Genomic DNA, 18,783 nt, shown 5'->3' with positions numbered 1-18,783 from the left:
AACTTGACTTGAGTGTTCTGTCGATACCCCCCGTCAGGGGGGTATGAGGGGCCGCTACCGCACAATGGCTGCGGCGGCTGTTGCGGGTCGCTTCCCCACCGACTGGTGGGGTGGTCGAATGGCCGTCTTTTTGGGGACGGTGTGGGTAGCTGGTGTGGAATTGTAAAGAAAGGTAGCAACAGGAGGTCTTATCGCTGTAACAGCGCGGTTTACGTGGGCGATGCCTCGCGAATGCGACGCGGCGCGGCGCGGCGGCCCAACGGCATTCGGAGATCGCCCACGTAGTACACTTCCATAGGTATCAAAGGATTGAATTCACCCGCGCCGCGCCGCTTCGCGTTCGCGAGTTAGTCGCTCAGGTAAGACACTGGGTATCTCCCTCTGAAAGGTATTTAATTTCATCTGGGTTCCAAAAATTCGTACAAAAATTGTTCCTTATGTTCGTAATTTCCTTACTTTCGAGCATCTACAATGTACACTTTTGCAGCTGGGTGTTGTCGGTCGTTATTCTCTTCTGTTGTTCTTGTATCATATGGATCCTGACCTGACCTAATTTTTTGGTAATCTTTTTGCATTTTTTTTGGAAGATTTATTACGCTACACAGCACAACCACACACATAGGTTAATACTCGTAGGTAGGTTGGTAAGCAAATACTTCATACAAAATTTGCTCTTGGTTGCATTATTTTTTATTACATCTGTGCAGACAGCCAGACAAAGCGCTGGTGGCCTAGCGGTAAGAGCGTGCGACTTGCAATCCGGAGGTCGCGGGTTCAAACCCCGGCTCGTACCAATGAGTTTTTCGGAACGTATGTACGAAATATCATTTGATATTTTCCAGTCGCTTTTCGGTGAAGGAAAACATCGTAAGGAAACCGCCGGACTAATCCCAACAAGGCCTAGTTTACCCTCTAGGTTGGAAGGTCAGATGGCAGTCGCTTTCGTAAAAACTAGTGCCTACGCCAAATCTTGGGATTAGTTGTCAAGCGGACCCCAGGCTCCCATGAGCCGTGGCAAAATGCCGGGACAACGCGAGGAAGAAGAAGAGACAGCCAGACAAAAAATATGTATCTTTTTTATTGTATTGTCATCGGAAACAAGACTAAATAGACGGATTATATCGCGTAAAATGAATATCCTTTTCCGAATTGAGTCCCTAAACCTTTTTTATGGCCCTAAGGATTTCGCGGGATTTTTTCTTCCAGTAGTACCATTGAACAGACTCCTTAATAAACGTCAAGAAACATTAAAAGCATTACTACGGCGCTTAGCCGCAACAATAGGGCAAAAACAGCCATACGTAAACATTCTGACAGTAGTTGACGGCTTCCGCTACTCAGGCCATTTGTCATCTAGGTCTTAATCACAGGGTTTAGGCTAGAATGTACCCTAGAAATAAGTGGATGAATATACAAAGTGGTTCTGGAGACATGAGCAGGGTTAACCCTGAGCGTTCAGCAAGCCGCCGGTGGGGTCGCGGATGAGTACGTAAGCGTTCCTGTAACCCCACCAATAAGGCGGCGAGGTGGCATATGGGGGTTTTTAGTGGGTATACCGTAGGCCTCATTAGCCTAGACGGGAGTCCCACATAACCACTCGGGTCACCCCCCGCACCCGGGTGGTATGCGGAATGCATTTTCCCCCCTAGAAAAAAAAATGAGCGTTCAGCAAATTAAAAGCTACTATAACGTAACAGTGTTAGTGAGATTACGTTGAATTGAATTATTAGTACTAATATCAGGATGGGGTCGATAGAGGATATGTGTCCCGAGATGCCGCATTTTTACTGGTGCGTCTATAAAACGGTAAAAAATTGAAAAAAAAAACAAGTAAAATCCACAACTCATTTTATAAAGAGTATTGTATTGTATTATTTTATTTCTTAACAATAAATATAATTATTTACAAAAGAAACACCAAATGGCATTTATAAACCAAAAAAATCTTTAATAATTTGCTATCAATGGTACAACAGTCCAAGGATCAAAACAGCGCCGAGCAAAATGGCCGAAACTTGGCTATGGCTTGCTGCGTCCGGCTCAGTTTTGCGTACAAAGAACGCAAGATCATCTATAGGCACACTATGACCCCTGATCCATCCAGGCCCAATGTGTACTTTGCTTTTTTCTCCCTTTTCTAGCCATTCGCCTTCGGGAAGGTAGATGTCTCGGGACGTCGCGTTTTCCACGAGGATCGGCGCGACTATGATGTCTTCTCCTAGGAGATATTCTGAAAATTATAATAGATTTGGGTTATTGCTAATAAATTTATGACGATGTTCTTTGGGGATAACACTTAAGTACTGTTACTGAACTTACGAAATAACTGGGGAACAAATCTAACCATAAGTAGTATGTTTTATTGGTTTGCGTTGTTTTAAGTACTTACTAAGTGAAATAGTGTACTTAGTTAAATACATTACTAAATACATAGATTATAACTGAAATTGATATTACTAAAACAAAAGTGACCAAGACCTCCAGTGGCCGAGGCCATATGCAAACTAGCTTCTTCAGCATTCGCAGTTAGCGCCATAATTTCTAGGCCACCCAGTCACGGTGGCACCCGTCCCAATTTTATCCTATAAGCAATTTTGCAGAGCTTTGGCCGTATTCTAAAAGCAAGCCCTACTTACTGCACTTAAGTAGGTTTATCTATTTAAGTGTACATTGTACTTACGGTCCCAGATTGCGAGTGCTTGGTCGTCATTAGGCGCGATCCACCACAGCGGGCCGTTGACGGGACGTCCGTCTATAACTGAAGCATTCATGGCAGCCTGGATTTGCGTGGCGTACTCGGCGTGCAGTTTCGTGTATTTCAAACTTATTTCCGATGTCTGGAAAAAATAACAATGAATATGAATTATTCCCTAGTTATATGGACGGCAGCGACATTCCTCTCCAGCTATCCCTTCTGAAGTTGATCAAAAGGCGGCCGCACTAGAGAAATTTCGATCTGCCGCGAGTCTGCCGCGAATGCAGAGTTATATGTATATCTAAGTACAGTCAAGTGCAAAAATATGGGTGCACACAAGTTGTTCAAAAATATGTTTAAGCTCTTATGTCGGCGAATTAAGAGCTATAGGGCATATTTTGAGTAACTAGCGTGACTGTACACGACATCAATTTTAGCTCATTGTCAGTTGCACAGCACAATTAGTTCGACAAAATGGTCCGATGTTTATGCCATTTTGGCTATGGAACCTTTAAAAGTAAACTTCTTTAGTTAGCTTTTAAATACTTGGTCAATGACTAAAACCAATTACACACAACAGACACAGTACGTGTTGTAAATGCATAATTAATGATTGTAATTAGCATAATCAAAGTTTTTACGATCCTGTGAAACGGTATTAAAGTTTGCTGATGTAACGTTTTGCCCTCATTTTAATACAATGGCTAATACAGGTAGTCATAGGCTATGATTTGTATAATATAGATTATGTAGGCATACACCGCATACATAATATATACTATAGGCCAATTTTTGTACCGCGAATTCAAAATTTATGAACTAATAAAATAAAAAAATCTTTTTAGTCTTTTTTTCCAGCCTGTATTTTCACAAAAAACAAGTTATACTAAGAGGGAGAAACCAGATCTTTATAATCTTGAACAATGAGAACATTAAACTTAGGTACTTTGTTCCATGTCTTCAAGACCGACGACAATTATTGATGGGATTAAAAACTAAATACAAGTTATGGAACACAAACATGTTTCGGCTAATCCTGAAAGAATCCGTTTAAGTAGGTATAGCCTATTCTGTAGTGTAGTGGAAGTGGTGTGGTGGCAGTGGCATTTTTAGGCGTAGACGACATATGGGCCACCACCTACGGCCTCGCGGCCCGAGTGATGGCGTCGCACCCCAATGGTTTATGCAGAATTCGGCCACCTGGCAAATAAATTTTGGTCTTGCGCCGCCACTGAGTGGAGGTACTTTCCCTTTCGCACTAACTCTAGCGATATGTATGTCATTTCACTGTGCGATATGAAATCCAAACTAATATCCAAACCCTTAATCTTAATTCATATTGAAGACACACCTTGTCCAAAGTCCACAGATATAAGAACTGTATAGACAGGAAAGAGTTAGCCTAAACCCATCTGATAAACAGAGAGCTTCGTCTCGTCGGCAAACCAGAGTTCGCCAGAAGTTGTGGAAGTGAAGACTGACCACATCTTGGAAGCGCAACGGCATGGCTGACAACAAAGTCTTGCCTACACCCATTAAATGAACATCACCATTGGAAGAATCCTGTGGAAGTGGGACTGACCTCACCGTCGAAGCGCCGCGGCACAAAAAACTGTATAGCTGGCAGGAAATGTGTTGACCTGCACTTATCTGATCAGCAGCTTCGTTGGTAGACCAGGGTCTGCCAAGATCTGTGGAGGTTGATTGAACTCACCGTTGAAGCCCCAGAGGGCCTCTCAAAGAGGTAGAGGAAGGAGAAAGAGGAAAAACGGTAGAGAGGCAGATAACTATTTTCAATTTTTCCGTTTCGGTTCACGAACTATTATGGCTGGCAGTAAGTGGTACTCTGTACCTATCTGATGATACTCGGTCGGCAGACCAGAGTACCCCAGGAGCTATGGCAGTGGAGACTGACCTCATTATCGAAGCCCCAGGGTACGAAAGAGAACTGCAAGGCTGGCAGGAAAGTGTTGGCCTGCACCCATCGGATGAACAGCTGCTTCGTTGGCAGACCAGAGCCAGGGTTTGCCAAATTAAACCTGCATACAAGAAATTGCTTGATTTTCATTTCATGCGGGTATAAAAGAAATTGCTTAATTTTAATTTTATGCGGGTTTAAAAGAAACTGCTTGATTTTCATTTTAATTTCCGGGTGTAAACTGCAGAGGGTAGCACCGGAGTCCTTTGCTTATTAGCGGAGGATTATTAATAGGTCACATGATCGTAGTTTCTCCAATGGGAAAGGAAACACTTGAGTAGGGTGAAGTGACAATCGTCAAGGAAAAGTTTTGGCCAAAGGGTGATGTTAAGTTTTGGCTTTTCCGTAGACGGCTCCCTGATACTGAGGGGTTGCGTAGTTCATGTCTTACCCGTTGCCACCAATCATGTCAGGCAGTACCATCGTGTAGCCGTTCAAGTTCATCTGGAACGTTGTTGTGATAACGGTGGAGAGACCGTTAGTAAGGCCCCAGATGGAATCTCGGTCCACCATGCGCACGAAGATCGGAAGCGTCTGGGTTCTGAGAAAAAGATTTTAGATTAACCTAAAAATAAGAAAATCTTTTTCTTCACTTTGTCCCTGTACCAAGGATGCTGATAGCATTTCCTTGCTTAATCGCAATTCCAGTTACTAACATTACTAAAGTGACTTTGTTGCCATTGGTGTCAGGCTGTCAGGCCTTAGGGCCCAGCTGCACAGGACCTCTGCGAGTACTGTCCAAACGGCTGATACTCGAAGAGGATAAAACAGCTGGCAGCTTCCTCGCTAATTGTATTGTATATTCAATTTAATTCGATGTTATTTGTCAAAATGAGCTCAAGATTGTAACTGAAGCAGAGGCAAAGTTAGAAGAACTGAGTAGAATTAATTGTCATACTGAAATAATGACTGGAATCAGCAGCAGCAGGACAGTAGCAGGCCCCCTTTACCCCTGTGAATAAATGGGTTTTTGTCTAAAATAAAAAATGCTCGTCAGTACAGCTAAGGTAGTGGCAGCAATGTGGGGTAAAACGCTTCTCCCATGAGTCAGTGATACTTACTGGAATCCGGTGCGTACTTCGATCATGTTCCCAAATCTCGCGCAGGTCCTCACGTACGCCTGCGTGATGTGGTGCGGGTGGAGGTCTATGTCGCCAGTTTGGACTGCCACCTGTAAATAGTCATAATATAAATCGTCAGTAGAAAAGGCGTTGTTTTGTCAGGCACTTTGTAGTACAAAGTTTTAGAAGTCAACTTTTCAGTTTCAAGGGATATAGATATATATGAGATACTCGTATATAAGGGATAGGGATATATATGAGAACAACGTGAGAGTCCGCCTAGTTTGACAGAACATAGTGTGTGGATAAACATCATTTACACAATCAGCTACACATTTCGATTTTAACACTGTTGGTGGAGTCAATCTATGAAGCCACAGAACAGTTGCTAGGTTTTTTTATGACATAGGAGGCAAACGAGCTGATGAATCGCCTGCGGTAAGTTATTACCGTCACCCATGATAGGACACCTCTGGTGGTTTGCCAACCTAAAGGCAAACCACCATCTTAAAAGATGCTCCCATCTTTTACTTAAAGGTTTACTTAAAGGTTTGAAGGTCGTATCGGCCCGGAAATACCGCGTCGTAGTTGTTACCTTAGGAGACCAAGTTAGCTTCTTTAGCGTGGAACTCCAAGCTGTCCATATCATAGGTGTCTAAAATCAACTTTGCAATGTTAGTGAGAAGTATGGCACAAGCCAGTTTTACCTCAGGAGACCAGCTTGCTTCTCCAGCGTCGAATTTCAGGCTGTCGATGTCATACGTGTCGACGATCAGTTTGACACGTTGGTACCACCATTCGGCAGCGGTGGGGTTGGTAAAGTCGATGTAAGCTGCCACCGAACCGTTGTTGTTCCACCAGGAGGTATCTGGGCTTCCGTCTTCGTTCAACACCAGATAGCTAGAAAGAAAGCAGTTGTGTTACGTATATCAGGAATCCAGGATTCAGACATTATAGAAAAAACCGAGAACATCAGAATCTTAGAGGGCACGTTGTATCATCTTGGGATAAGAGTGTTCCATGGGTTTTTAATATTTTTATGGCCTAATTTTTTCACTAAAATATGTCTAAAAGTAGCCATATAAATCCTTAACTTAAAGATTAATTCTAAATAAAGTATCTTAATGTTTAAGTTGACTTACCCCGCAGCCAAAGCATCAGAATACCACGGCTCACAATTTTGATTAATGAAGGGATGTATCCAAATAGTAGCGCGGTATCCCATCGCCTTAATATCCTGCACAAATTTCTTCATATCACTGAATTTCTTCACGTCCACTGTCAAAGACCCGTAGCAGATCTCCCAAAGATCGTCGATCTCCAGCTGCGCATTGGCAAACCCACGCTCTTTTATCTCTTGCGCGTACTCCATAAGATTAGTCTCATCTATGTCCCTTGAGAACTGAGCCCATGTCGACCAGATAGGATGCTGAATCATTCTAAAATCCGGCGCCCCAGATGGCCAGCCTAAATAATTATTCAAAGCATGCTTATGAGCAGCCTTAACATCAGAAAGGAACCACAGATCGTATGAGAGCTCAGTATGGTTCCTCTTAGTCGAGTACGGTGCAGCGATTTGGGCTCCAAAACACATGTGGTTACTGGTAATATTATTGTAATCGATGAATAGAGGGACTTGAGGGTGGACGTAGATGTATTCTCCGGCAGAGTTGAGCCAGTATCTCTCCATGATGGCTCCGTTGTCTCTTTCCTTGGTGTAGTAGGGAGCATAGACTTGGGTGGACTTCTCTATCGGGTATGTTTGGGTGAGCTGCATTGGGCCACCGTACCAGTGTTTGGTTGCTGAATAAAGAAACAGATAATTTGTTTCTTTTAGGCGGAGATATAATTAGATTATTGGATTTATAATTAAATTAAGCAGTGACTTTCATGCCTTGCTTTTGGTGATTGGCTTTAGAACTGTTGAATTTTACGGAAAAGTCCGCTGTGAAAGTAGGTTCTTCAAAGCGGGCGAGGTAACGTAAAGAAAACTGGGACGGCAATGTACCTCCATATCGTGGATCGCGGAGGACAAAGCCAGGTCTTACCGAAATCAAAGCAGTCTTCCAGCCTGGTCTGCTCATTAGCATCCCATACTATCTTAACTCCTCTAGCCCCCGCTGCCTCATCAACCACGGTGTGGATATACAGCTCAGCCCCTGGTAATGACAGCTGCATGCCACCGTCTATCTCCTTGGATGAAACGTAGGTGGACATGAGGGTGCGGCCGATGGTGGCTTGGAAGATGGTCTCGTCGTCTGTGGATTTGGATAATTATTAACTTCACAGATACCAGGATATAGACATTGATACAAGTCGAGAGCTGAACGGTGAATGACTTAAACCCATAAGTGAGTGTTTGAATAAGTTGCTACGTTACCAATCATTTATTTTGAAATGTGACAGTTTCTTATATAGATTCTATGATAAACTAGCATTACCTAGTTTGCGTCTGGAACAGCGCCATCTACCAGGAAATTGGGACAACAAACTAAACATACTCCCGCCTTAAATGACGTGACGTCATTAGAAAATAATAAAATGAATCAATGTTCCAACTTGAACATAATTAAACAAAATAACAACTTATTACGGACGCAAACTAATTTTCTACATCACATAATAAAGGACATAATTTGGTTATTGAACGTTGCAATACTCCTGACGAGGTTCGTAGGTCATAAGTTCTGGTAAGTTGGTCTTTTCCAGGGTATTTTTTTATAATTCTTCCCATAGGCCAACGTCCAGGAGGAAGCCTCTGGTCTTTTATTAGCACTAAATCTCCTTCTTGGAATTCTCGAGTAGGCTGTCTCCATTTAGGCCTCTGTTGCATCCTACTTAAATACTCGGATTGCCATCTTCGCCAAAAATCTTGTACCATTCTGGTTGTTAATTGCCATTGATCGAGTCTATTTATCTTCACATCTATTAGATCTTCAGATGGTATGACATTAGTTGGTTCTCCGATAAGAAAATGACCAGGTGTTAAGGGGTTCAAATCGTCCGGATGATCGCTGATGGGCGAAATGGGTCTAGAATTTAGACATGCTTCAATTTCTGCCAGGACCGTGCTTAGTTGTTCAAATGTTAGCGTAGTATCTCCAACTATTCGTTTCAGGTGGTATTTGGTCGACTTGACACCTGCCTCCCATAATCCGCCAAAATTGGGAGCGCCTGGAGGAATATATTTCCATTTCGTCCCTTCTCTATCTAGCATGGAAATAAACTCATCTGGAACACTGGATTTTCCTTGACTCCACATTTCCAATAACTCTTTCTCAGCGCCAATGAATGAAGTTCCGTGATCACTCCACATTTCTACTACATGGCCTCGTCTTGACACAAATCTTTTAAATGCCGCTAGAAAGGCTTGTGTTGTCATGTCACTTACAACTTCAATATGTAGTGCCTTTGTGCACATACAAACGAACAAACATATGTAGGCCTTGTAAGACTTGGCACCTCTGCCTTTGCTCATTTTGACATTTATTGGACCCGCAAAATCCGTTCCGGTGATTAGGAATGGTCTGCATCGTCTGACTCTGGAATCGGGTAAATCTCCCATTTTTTGCTCTTTGTTCTTCGCATTCTGTCTTATACATGTAACACACTCCCGTACAAAACGTTTAACGCTATTTGCTGCGTTTATCAGCCAATATTTGCCTCGTAAGTATGTAATCATCATTTGCGGAGGACCGTGTAGTGTTTTGGCATGAGCTTCTCTCAATATTAACGGAAGTAATACATTGTTTTTTGAAATAATTATCGGGTGTTTTCGTATGAATTCCATATCGGCGTGCTTCAATCTACCGCCGACTCTTAGGATGCTCTTATCGTCAAGAAAAGGTGATAAAGCTAGGAGGTTGCTTTTAGATTTTAAGTTTCTGTCTCTTTTCAGGTCTTCTATCTCTTCCGAAAATTCTACTTCTTGTGACATCCTAATACATATAGTAAGTGCATCGTTTCTTTCTTCGTATGTCAGGTAAGAAGGTAAGTTACTTTTCTCTTTGTCTATAATTCTTAGCCAGCGTCTACAGTATGCAATAACACGTGTAAGTTTCTCCAGTGACGAAAACTTCTTCAATAAGGTAAGTTGTTCTTCATTCTCATTGGTTACTACCATAGTTACTATATTCTTTCTCTTTTCTATTGCTGTATCTAGTGGAGTTCCTTTTTCTAATCTTATTTCTTTCTCTTTCAGCATTGCAGATCCGTTCCACCATATCTCTGTGGACATTAGTTTGGAAGGCATAACTCCTCTTGAAGCAGGATCAGCAGGATTTTGCTTAGTGTTTACATAGAACCAGTGATTAGCATCGAGTATCTGCGTGATTTCTATGACTCTATTCTTTACAAAAGGCTTCCATTTCATTGGATCTCCGTGTATCCAAGCCAAAGTCACTTGACTATCTGAATAAGCGTATACGTTGTCAAGATGCACATGTAGTGACTCAGCTACTTGTTTCAAAAGTTTACTCAATAATGTAGCAGCCAGTAATTCCAAACGGGGTAAGGAAACTTTTCTAATCGGCGAGATTTTTGTTTTTGCTGTCACGAGGGATACTTTAATTTCTCCTTCTTCGTCTATAACTCTCGAGTATATAACTGCCGCATAAGCTAATGCTGAAGCGTCTGCATATCCATGCAGTTCAAGAGTTGATTTACTCGTAGTGTGCATCCATCGATCTAAGCTGACACCTTTCAAAGCTGGCAGTTCTCTCTTATACTGTGACCACTCTTTTTGTAGTTCTGCCGGAAGTTCTTCATCCCACGAAATGCCTTTTTTCCACAAAACTTGCATAAATATCTTTGCTAGTATGACACTTGGAGCGATCCATCCCATTGGGTCGAATATTGATGCTATCTCAGATAAAACGCTTCTTTTAGTCATAGGTGTGTCATGGGAATCTTTGATATGATTAGGTATGAACAACTTATCTTCCTTAACTTCCCATATTATACCTAATGTTTTCACGCTCTCTTTGCGTTTTATTTCGACTGTCTGCGTTTCTTCTCTCTTTTCTTGCTTGTCTAATGCTGTCATAAACTCTTCGCTATTCGAACACCACTTCTTTAGTGTGAATCCTCCAGAAATTAAAATCTGTGTAACTTGTTTTTGAATTTCTATAGCCTCTTTTTCTTCGTCTGTACCTGAGAGCAAATCATCCATATAGAAATCTCGTAGTATCATCTTCTGAGCTTCTGGGTAGTCCGATCCTTCATCCTTTGCTGTTTGCCTTAAAGTTTTTATTGCCAGATAAGGCGCACAGGATGTTCCGAATGTAACAGTTAAGAGTTTGAAGTCTTCAATGGGTCCCTTTGGATCTGGTCTCCATACAATTCTCTGGTAATTTGTGTGTTCATCTTTTACTCGTATCTGTCTATACATCTTCTCCACGTCGGCAACAAATGCTATCTTGTATGTTCTCCATCTAATGAGAATGACTCGTAGATCTTCTAACAATGGGGGTCCGATTAATAACTCGTCATTTAAGGATACCCCGTTGCTTCCCTTGCATGAAGCATCATAGACTACCCTTAATTTGCTCGTTTCTCGCTCCAATTTAATCACAGCGTGATGGGGGAGCCACACGCCATTTTCTTTTTCATCTTTGGTTTCTATTTTCTTCATGTGGTTTAGCGTCATGTACTCTTCTAGAACTTTGTTGTATTCCTCTAATAGATGAGGTTTACTCTTAAGTCTGTTCTCTGTAGACTTCCAGCGTTTCAGTGCAATCTCTCGGCTGTTAGATGGTAGAACTGGTGGCTCGTGTTTCATTGGCAGATCTACTATGTAACGTCCGTCTTCGTCTCTAGTGGTAGTTTTCTCATATATTTCTTCTACTTTGATCTCTTCTGCAGTTAGCTTGTGTTTCTCTTCATCCATTGTCTCTAGCTCCCAGAATCTCTTTAGCATATAATTTAACTCGACATTTAAATGCATACTAATGAATGGTTTTTCTTCTCGCTCTCGTTCTATTCCGACTGTGACTTTTCCTGATATTATCCACCCCAAATGGGTTTGTAAAGCTATGGGAGAGCCTGGAACGCCTTTGATCAGACCAGGCTGTATCATCTCGTTGTAAACTTCTACTCCCAATAGAATATCTATAGAACTTGGTTGGTGGTAAGTCGGATCGGCTAGTTGTAAATCTCTTAGATGAACCCAGTTATCGATAGTAAGTTTCTCTGAAGGCATGATGTTTGTAACTCGCTTTACTATGTAAGTTGTTATACTCATTTTCTTTTCAGGATTAAGACGTGATGAAATCTCGATATCAGCAGCAAATCGGATGGGTGTGCTCATCTCATCAAGACCCGATACGTTTCCGTTCACGCGCTTTCTCTTAAGGCCCATAGTTTGAGCTGCAGACTCGTTCAGGAAAGACTCTTGAGAACATGGGTCTAACAAGGCTCTTAATACGAATTCTCTTCCTTGGTGGTTCGTCACGTTAATTTGGGCTGTAGATAACAATCCTGTCATGCTTCCTGTTGTTAGATGGGTAACTATCTCTCTCTTATTTCTCGTGTCTTGCTTGGGTTCTTGTTTAGAGTCTTTCTCTCGATTGCATTCTTTGTTTTCTCTTTCTTGTTTTGTTTCTTCTTTGTGCTCTTTCTCTTTGGATTGGTACGTATTGTTGTGCAACAGTGTGTGATGTCTTCTTCCGCACTTTTGACATGAGAACTTGCTTTTACAGAATCGGACAGCATGACCAGGGATTAGGCAGTTAAAGCAAAGTTGCTGGTTTTGAATGAACTCTGTTTTCTTTTCAAGTGTAAGCTCTTGGAACTCTTTGCATTGATTCAAGTAATGGTTCTGCTTACAAAATCCACACTTGATGGCTGGTGACACGTGAAATGACTTAGACTCGACAGTGAAGTTATTATCTCTCTGGGTGCTTCGGTAGGTACTCTTCATGTTCATGTTCGTTGTTTGGCTAGGTTGCATCATCTCTAAAACTCGGAATCTCTTTTCTAAGAACTTTTGGAACATGACCATGGTAGGTAACTCTGTGAGGTTCAGATTACTTGCTTCTTCTTCCCACTCTTTATGTGTTTCAGCGTCTAACTTCTCAACAATGATGTATATAATAAGTGTATCCCATGAACTTGTATTAATGTTTTGTACTTTCAACTTGTTAAGACACTCCATAGTTGTATCTAATATCTCTCGAATCGCTTTAGCAGTGCCCGCGTGAATTTTCTTTTGATTCATCAACTTGCTTAAGATTGAATTAATAATGACTCTCTTGTTGTTATACCTGTTCTGTAGCGTGAGCCATGCCAATTCGTAGTTTGTTTCAGTGACAGCTAGATGATCCAACAGTTGGGCAGGTTCTCCAGACAAGTAGCTTTTTAAATAATGCAACTTTTGAACACTGCTCAAGTTTTGTTTGTTGTGAATGAGTGACGTAAACATATCGTAAAACGAAGTCCAATCTTGGTAGTTACCGGTAAACTTCGCTATATCTATTTTCGGTAGCTTCACGTCATCACTGTTGGTGCTTGGTGTTGGATTAGTGCTGCTCGTGCACGGCGTAGTACCCTCTAGCATGTCCGTCATCTCTGCTTTCAAATCAATGAACATTTCCTCGCACGCTGAATACACATCTTCTTTGAAATATTCGTATTTCGCTTTGTCTGAAGGTGTTGATATTTTTATCAAGGCTCGATTATTTGCTACGAACTGACTAAAATAATTTTCTATGGATTCTTTTCGTGTCTTGATGTACCCTCTTGTTAATCTCGCTTTTGGTGTTTTCTTGAAGTTCGCTTGCGCTTTGAGAATTAATTCACAAATATTTTCTTGCTCAGCTATTAATCCCGGTAATTCTTGAGACATTTTGAGATATTATTCTTGAAAATTAGTAAAATTCACAGCGAAATCTTGATTGTTTTGTTTGACGTGAAAAAATCTTGACGTGATTCTATTTCCGAAATCTTATTTTTCCAAATCCATAAAACCCAATCTAGTAAATATAACTGATTTAAAGCGGCGAATTTACTGCGTTGACTCGTAGGCTTGTAAATATAACTTATTTATTTAATCTTCTCGAAATCTTGAATTTTTATTTTGTAATTTTGTTGACAATTTTGACATTTGGTTTCTGAAATTACTTCTAGATGCTGTTTATCACTGACCCTTTAGTTTGATTTTAGACTCTACAATACTGTACTTTAAGATCACTTTCGAATGCACTGTCTTTGTCACTTAAGTCACTTCGCTTCTACAGTTCGAAGGACCACTTTGTTTGAATAAGTTGCTACGTTACCAATCATTTATTTTGAAATGTGACAGTTTCTTATATAGATTCTATGATAAACTAGCATTACCTAGTTTGCGTCTGGAACAGCGCCATCTACCAGGAAATTGGGACAACAAACTAAACAGTGAGTATGTGACCCAGAAAAATCGGCATGCAATGCCAAGTTACAGCGTCTTAATTGTCTAATAAACCTACTTCTGTCTTTAAGTTGCCTTGGTATGGCAGGTACTTATTGACTCGCGGGGTAGACAGATACATGTTTTTTGTGTATTCAGGCGGCAAGGAACACCCATTAACGGATCAGATTATAAGACATCCTCAATTCAAGCCCTGATTGATTTAGGGAAAAAATACAAAAAAATTACGTTATGGGATAGTAATATCTTATTGTGCCCCATATAAAGATTAAAATTAGCTAGCTAGGATGAGTTGCTTACCTTTGATGATCGCCAAAGAGAAGCCTCCAGTGAGTTGGGGCTCCAGTGAGAGCGTAACATCTTCCTGCCGCGTTGTCAGCGTTGCTGTGTGAGCGTGAGCACCCAGCGCAGCTACCGCTGTCGACACAAAATTACTACATAGTAAGGTCATTCTCTTCTCCTTAACCTATTAAAATTTTCCACTGCTGGACCTTTGTCCAGAGCCTCTGCTCTCCCCTTGATACAACTCCCATTGTTGTGACTTTTCCGGCCAGTTACTGATAAAGGTGTCTAAAGCGTCCCTGTCGTCAAGCTCACCATACTTATTAACCTATCGAATGAGCTAATGCTTTTACGGATACTGGAAAGCGATATGTAAATGTACTACATACCTATACGAGGCCTGGATGTTAGTGAGATGACGATATGGGTTGTGCTGGTGTCCGACTTTATTATCACATGATTATCCACCTGGTTTCTTGAGCTTAATAGTCGCCTCCAAACCTCCCCTTATAGCGACCCCATTCCTCACACAAAGTTTACCTTAAGTTCATATTAGCCTCACTGGATCACTGTTCACTCTGAGTACTGATAACGTTGGTCACAATATACCAGAGACACATCATTATTCTAATAACACCATAAGAACGTTCTTGACTTGATCTAAAAGCAAATATCACTGCCGCGTCGATTTGTTCGCACACAACCTCCTTTTTCGTACTGTCGTTCTCATCTACCCTCTCAACTTTCCTCAAAAAATCCCAATAACCTAGAAGCGGCTACTTAAATTAAACGTGACTACTAGCGCCATCTACTCCATGACGTTGGCAAATATTAGCTGGTTCGCAATACGTTCGCGACAGTCCCATCATCTCCGCCTGGGCCTGCCACGTCCGCGCTTATCTTGCGGCTATCACTTGGTGGCTATACTAGACCACCTATCCAGATACATGACTTTAAAGGTCAGGTCAAGAAAATAATAACTAGAAAGTACGTACTGGCCCTTATAATCCAGTAACGTTGTCGCCTTTTGCAATGGGGTTCGTTTGCGTCAAATCTGTAGTTCTGATTTTTTGCAGATTTATCTATGATGTTGGCTATCAATAAATAATTTAAGTTTGTGATCACACGCGCCGAACACAACCTTGTCAAAATGTTTAGGCTTTTAGGGTTCCGTACCCAAAGGACCCTATTACTAAGTTTCCGCTGTCCGTCCGTCCGTTTGTCTGTCTGTCCGCTTGTCACCAGGCAGACTGTTAAATTTTTCACAGATGGTGTATTTCTCTTGCCACTATAACAACAAATACGAAAAATCAGAATAAAATAAATATGATTACCTAATACAAACGGAACTTAATCGCATATTAAGTTTTAAAATAAATATTTAAGGGGGCTCCCATACACTAAACGTGATTTTTTGCCGTTTCTATAGATGATGGTACGGAACCCTTCGTCCGCAAGTCCGACTCGCACTTGGCGGGTTTTTTTTTTTTACATTAAGCCTAAAGGACTAGTTTTTGATATTACTTTCTCAGGGCGTTTTTAATGTAGACTAATATTGCTACAATACGAAACGTTGATAGAGGAAGCTGCCAGCTCTACGGCGACGTCCACTATCCTCTTTAAGATGATTTTAAAAAGGCTTGGGCGCTCGAACCTCATGGGCCAAGGCAAGGGTCTCGACCCCAAACAGTAAGGTTCCACTGATTACCAGTTCGCCGGACGATATCGGCCTGTCAGTTAGGTTTAAAGATCTTTATTTCTCATAAGAATACAAAATATTCACTTACATGAGATTTTTTTTTTTCATGAAAAATACATTTTAGCGGTGAGCGCACACTTGTAACAAACAACGTAGGTATATGTATGACAAACTAAAAATCTAAAAATTAAACTAAACACAATAAAATTTAATAAAAACATTTTTGGTGGGTAAGTGAAATAACGAATCGAAACAATTTGCAATAGAATGCAAGCGTAGTTGCTACGGCCCGTTCGCGAAAGCTGACAAGCGTAAATAACTGACAGGCCGATATCGTCAGGCGAACTGGTAATCAGCGGGCCCATTTTTATTTTATTTTATTTTATTTTATTTATTTAACACAGTGCAAGCTTACAGTACTACACCAATTCGCTTACACACTAGAAAAATAGATGTCTGGAAAATAAAAACATACAAACAGATAACATGTCAAGAAAAATAAAATTTACATAGTCAGTCAATTAATTACAATATTTAGCATATATAAAATGTCAAGAAAGATCAAATTTACAAATTCAGCCAATTAATTACAATAATTCGAATTCAAAAAATGTCTAGCAGTATTGCATAGGTACGCTAATAATTTAAGTTGTATACGGTGCCGCTAACTCTGTATTATATTGTTATGATATATACTAGTGATACAACCCCGTTCACATCACTCACCGCAAGCGTATCATATCACTATCAAGACCTAATAGATTTTAACGACTCTAGATAATATGAACACTTACATGCAAAAAAGGTAGAAAAAAAAATCTCTAGTTTTTTTGTGTTGGTAATAAGAGATATTTAATTTATACAAGCTTTAATTCACAGCCTTGTTAGTATGTATTATATATGTATGTATACGGAACCCTTCCTGTGCGAGTCCGACTCGCACTTGGCCGGTTTTTATTTTTAAATACATGTATTTTACATTCCCCGTATTCGAAATAAAAAGTAGAGCGTTCAACTCGGGTGCAAGCACTATTTGAGCCTTTGATTATAAGATTACGTATACGAAACTGTTATTGGGTACTTTTCATGTATGGGCTCCCAACTCAACTTTAATATTCTTTTCGAAACGGTTTAGTCAACTATACTGAAATTGACCAATCACAGCTCGCCGCGGTCAAGAGTACGAAACAAAACGATAGCTCAATTATATACTATGTTAATTAGGTTGTATAGTAGAAACAATTGCTTCATAAGTCATACACGCACATGTGACACCCTTAATATAGCAACATCCATAGACTACGAAAACCGCTTAGCGTTGCTTGTTAGTCTCCACAGGCTACGGTGGCCAAAACCAAGAAAAAAACTGTCTAAAAATTGAATTTAGCAAAGAGGAAGTACCAGGGCCTCACGAGTTACGAGAAGGTGTCGCTGACTAACCCGCCGGGCCCCGACGGCCGGGGCCCGTAGGAGTATGAATGATGTCGCTACTAGCAAGTCCCAGGTATCCAAATCACCGACGAAAGTAACTCGTTCGGGTCGTCGTCGTGTGCACTTCCCCGACTATTATCGCCCGTAGTCACGGTCTCTGGGGGGGAGTGATGTAGGTAACTGGCATAACGCGATTACATAATTATTATGATGAAAAATAATATTGTATAATTATTTATGTATTTATATATAACACAAACATACACATGAAGCTATCGCGGCTGCTCGCGTATCTTAAATAATACTTCTGATTTGTTTACCTATACGAGTATGATTCTATTAGTTTAAAGTATTATTATTGTTGACTCGTAGAAAAAGTATTGTAAACAATAGTGGTATAATCAAGCTAATCTATAAATATTCTGTTAATTATAATTCTCACCCATCAGTATCCTGAGCACCGCCATCTCTGCCTGCAGCCGACTGACAAGAAAGCCAGAACCCAGCTAGTAGCAGATATAGATACCATATCGCCTCTTGAGATAAACTCGACAGCTCTCGGTGGGACTATACCAAGGAGCTGAGTGCTTACTCATATATTGCCTTGAATCTTTGTAGATATTTGTTTGTAATTTGTTGAAAACTTCTTTAAAAACGACTATGGTCGCCAACAATAAGTAGCTTATCGACAAACGGTAGTCGAAAAGTAAAAATTATTTAAATCTTTATTAAAAAGATGATAAAACCTACCAATCTATAAATCAGTAATCTGTTGTTGCCTACCAATTTGTATATTTTCTCAATTTCTGTACATTATCTTTTTTTAAATGTAGTGTGCTATAAATAATTGTATTAGTATTATTATCTTAATATATTTTCCTTCTTATGTTAGGCTTTTTACAGCATGAATTTAAAAGTAAAATACATATTATAAAAAACCTAACCTAGGGTGCCGCCAGTGGCAGGGCAGGGCCCAAGCTGCCGGTGGTCAGAGCCGCAGAGAGAGGAACCGGCGGACTATCCGCGCCGTGTTCAAAATTACCGCCTTCTGCATCTGACCCTTGATCCAACCACCTAGCGAGAGTCTCTCAAGGTGTTGGCCGAGACTCTTGGCTATGAGACCGTTCGCTGAAACGATTATCGGGACAATGATCGTCGAATCAACAACCCACATGGCGGTTATCTCTTGAGCCTAGTCTAGTACTACTTACTGGACTTGTCCTAATCAGCTTT

At 40.8% G+C, this 18,783-nt stretch overlaps 1 protein-coding gene across 1 annotated transcript; it reads right to left on the bottom strand.

The window, feature by feature from the left end:
• Positions 1–1,924: 1,924 nt before the first annotated feature.
• Positions 1,925–18,091, bottom strand: LOC133527252 (myogenesis-regulating glycosidase-like). Its single transcript, XM_061864189.1, has 10 exons — positions 17,993–18,091; positions 14,439–14,555; positions 7,783–7,992; positions 6,877–7,537; positions 6,442–6,634; positions 5,735–5,844; positions 5,065–5,214; positions 4,611–4,734; positions 2,681–2,837; positions 1,925–2,230 (listed from the first exon to the last, which is right to left on the bottom strand). Exons 1-10 carry the CDS (start codon positions 18,015–18,017, stop codon positions 1,962–1,964), a joined length of 2,016 nt encoding a protein of 671 aa, XP_061720173.1. The 5' UTR covers positions 18,018–18,091; the 3' UTR covers positions 1,925–1,961.
• Between the last annotated feature and the right edge of the window lie 692 nt (positions 18,092–18,783).

This window comes from Cydia pomonella, chromosome 17 (genome assembly GCF_033807575.1).
Source record: "Cydia pomonella isolate Wapato2018A chromosome 17, ilCydPomo1, whole genome shotgun sequence".
In the NCBI taxonomy this organism is placed as follows: domain Eukaryota; kingdom Metazoa; phylum Arthropoda; class Insecta; order Lepidoptera; family Tortricidae; genus Cydia; species Cydia pomonella.
The sequence above is the reverse complement of the archived record's forward strand: the minus strand, read 5'-3'. Positions and strand labels throughout refer to the sequence as shown.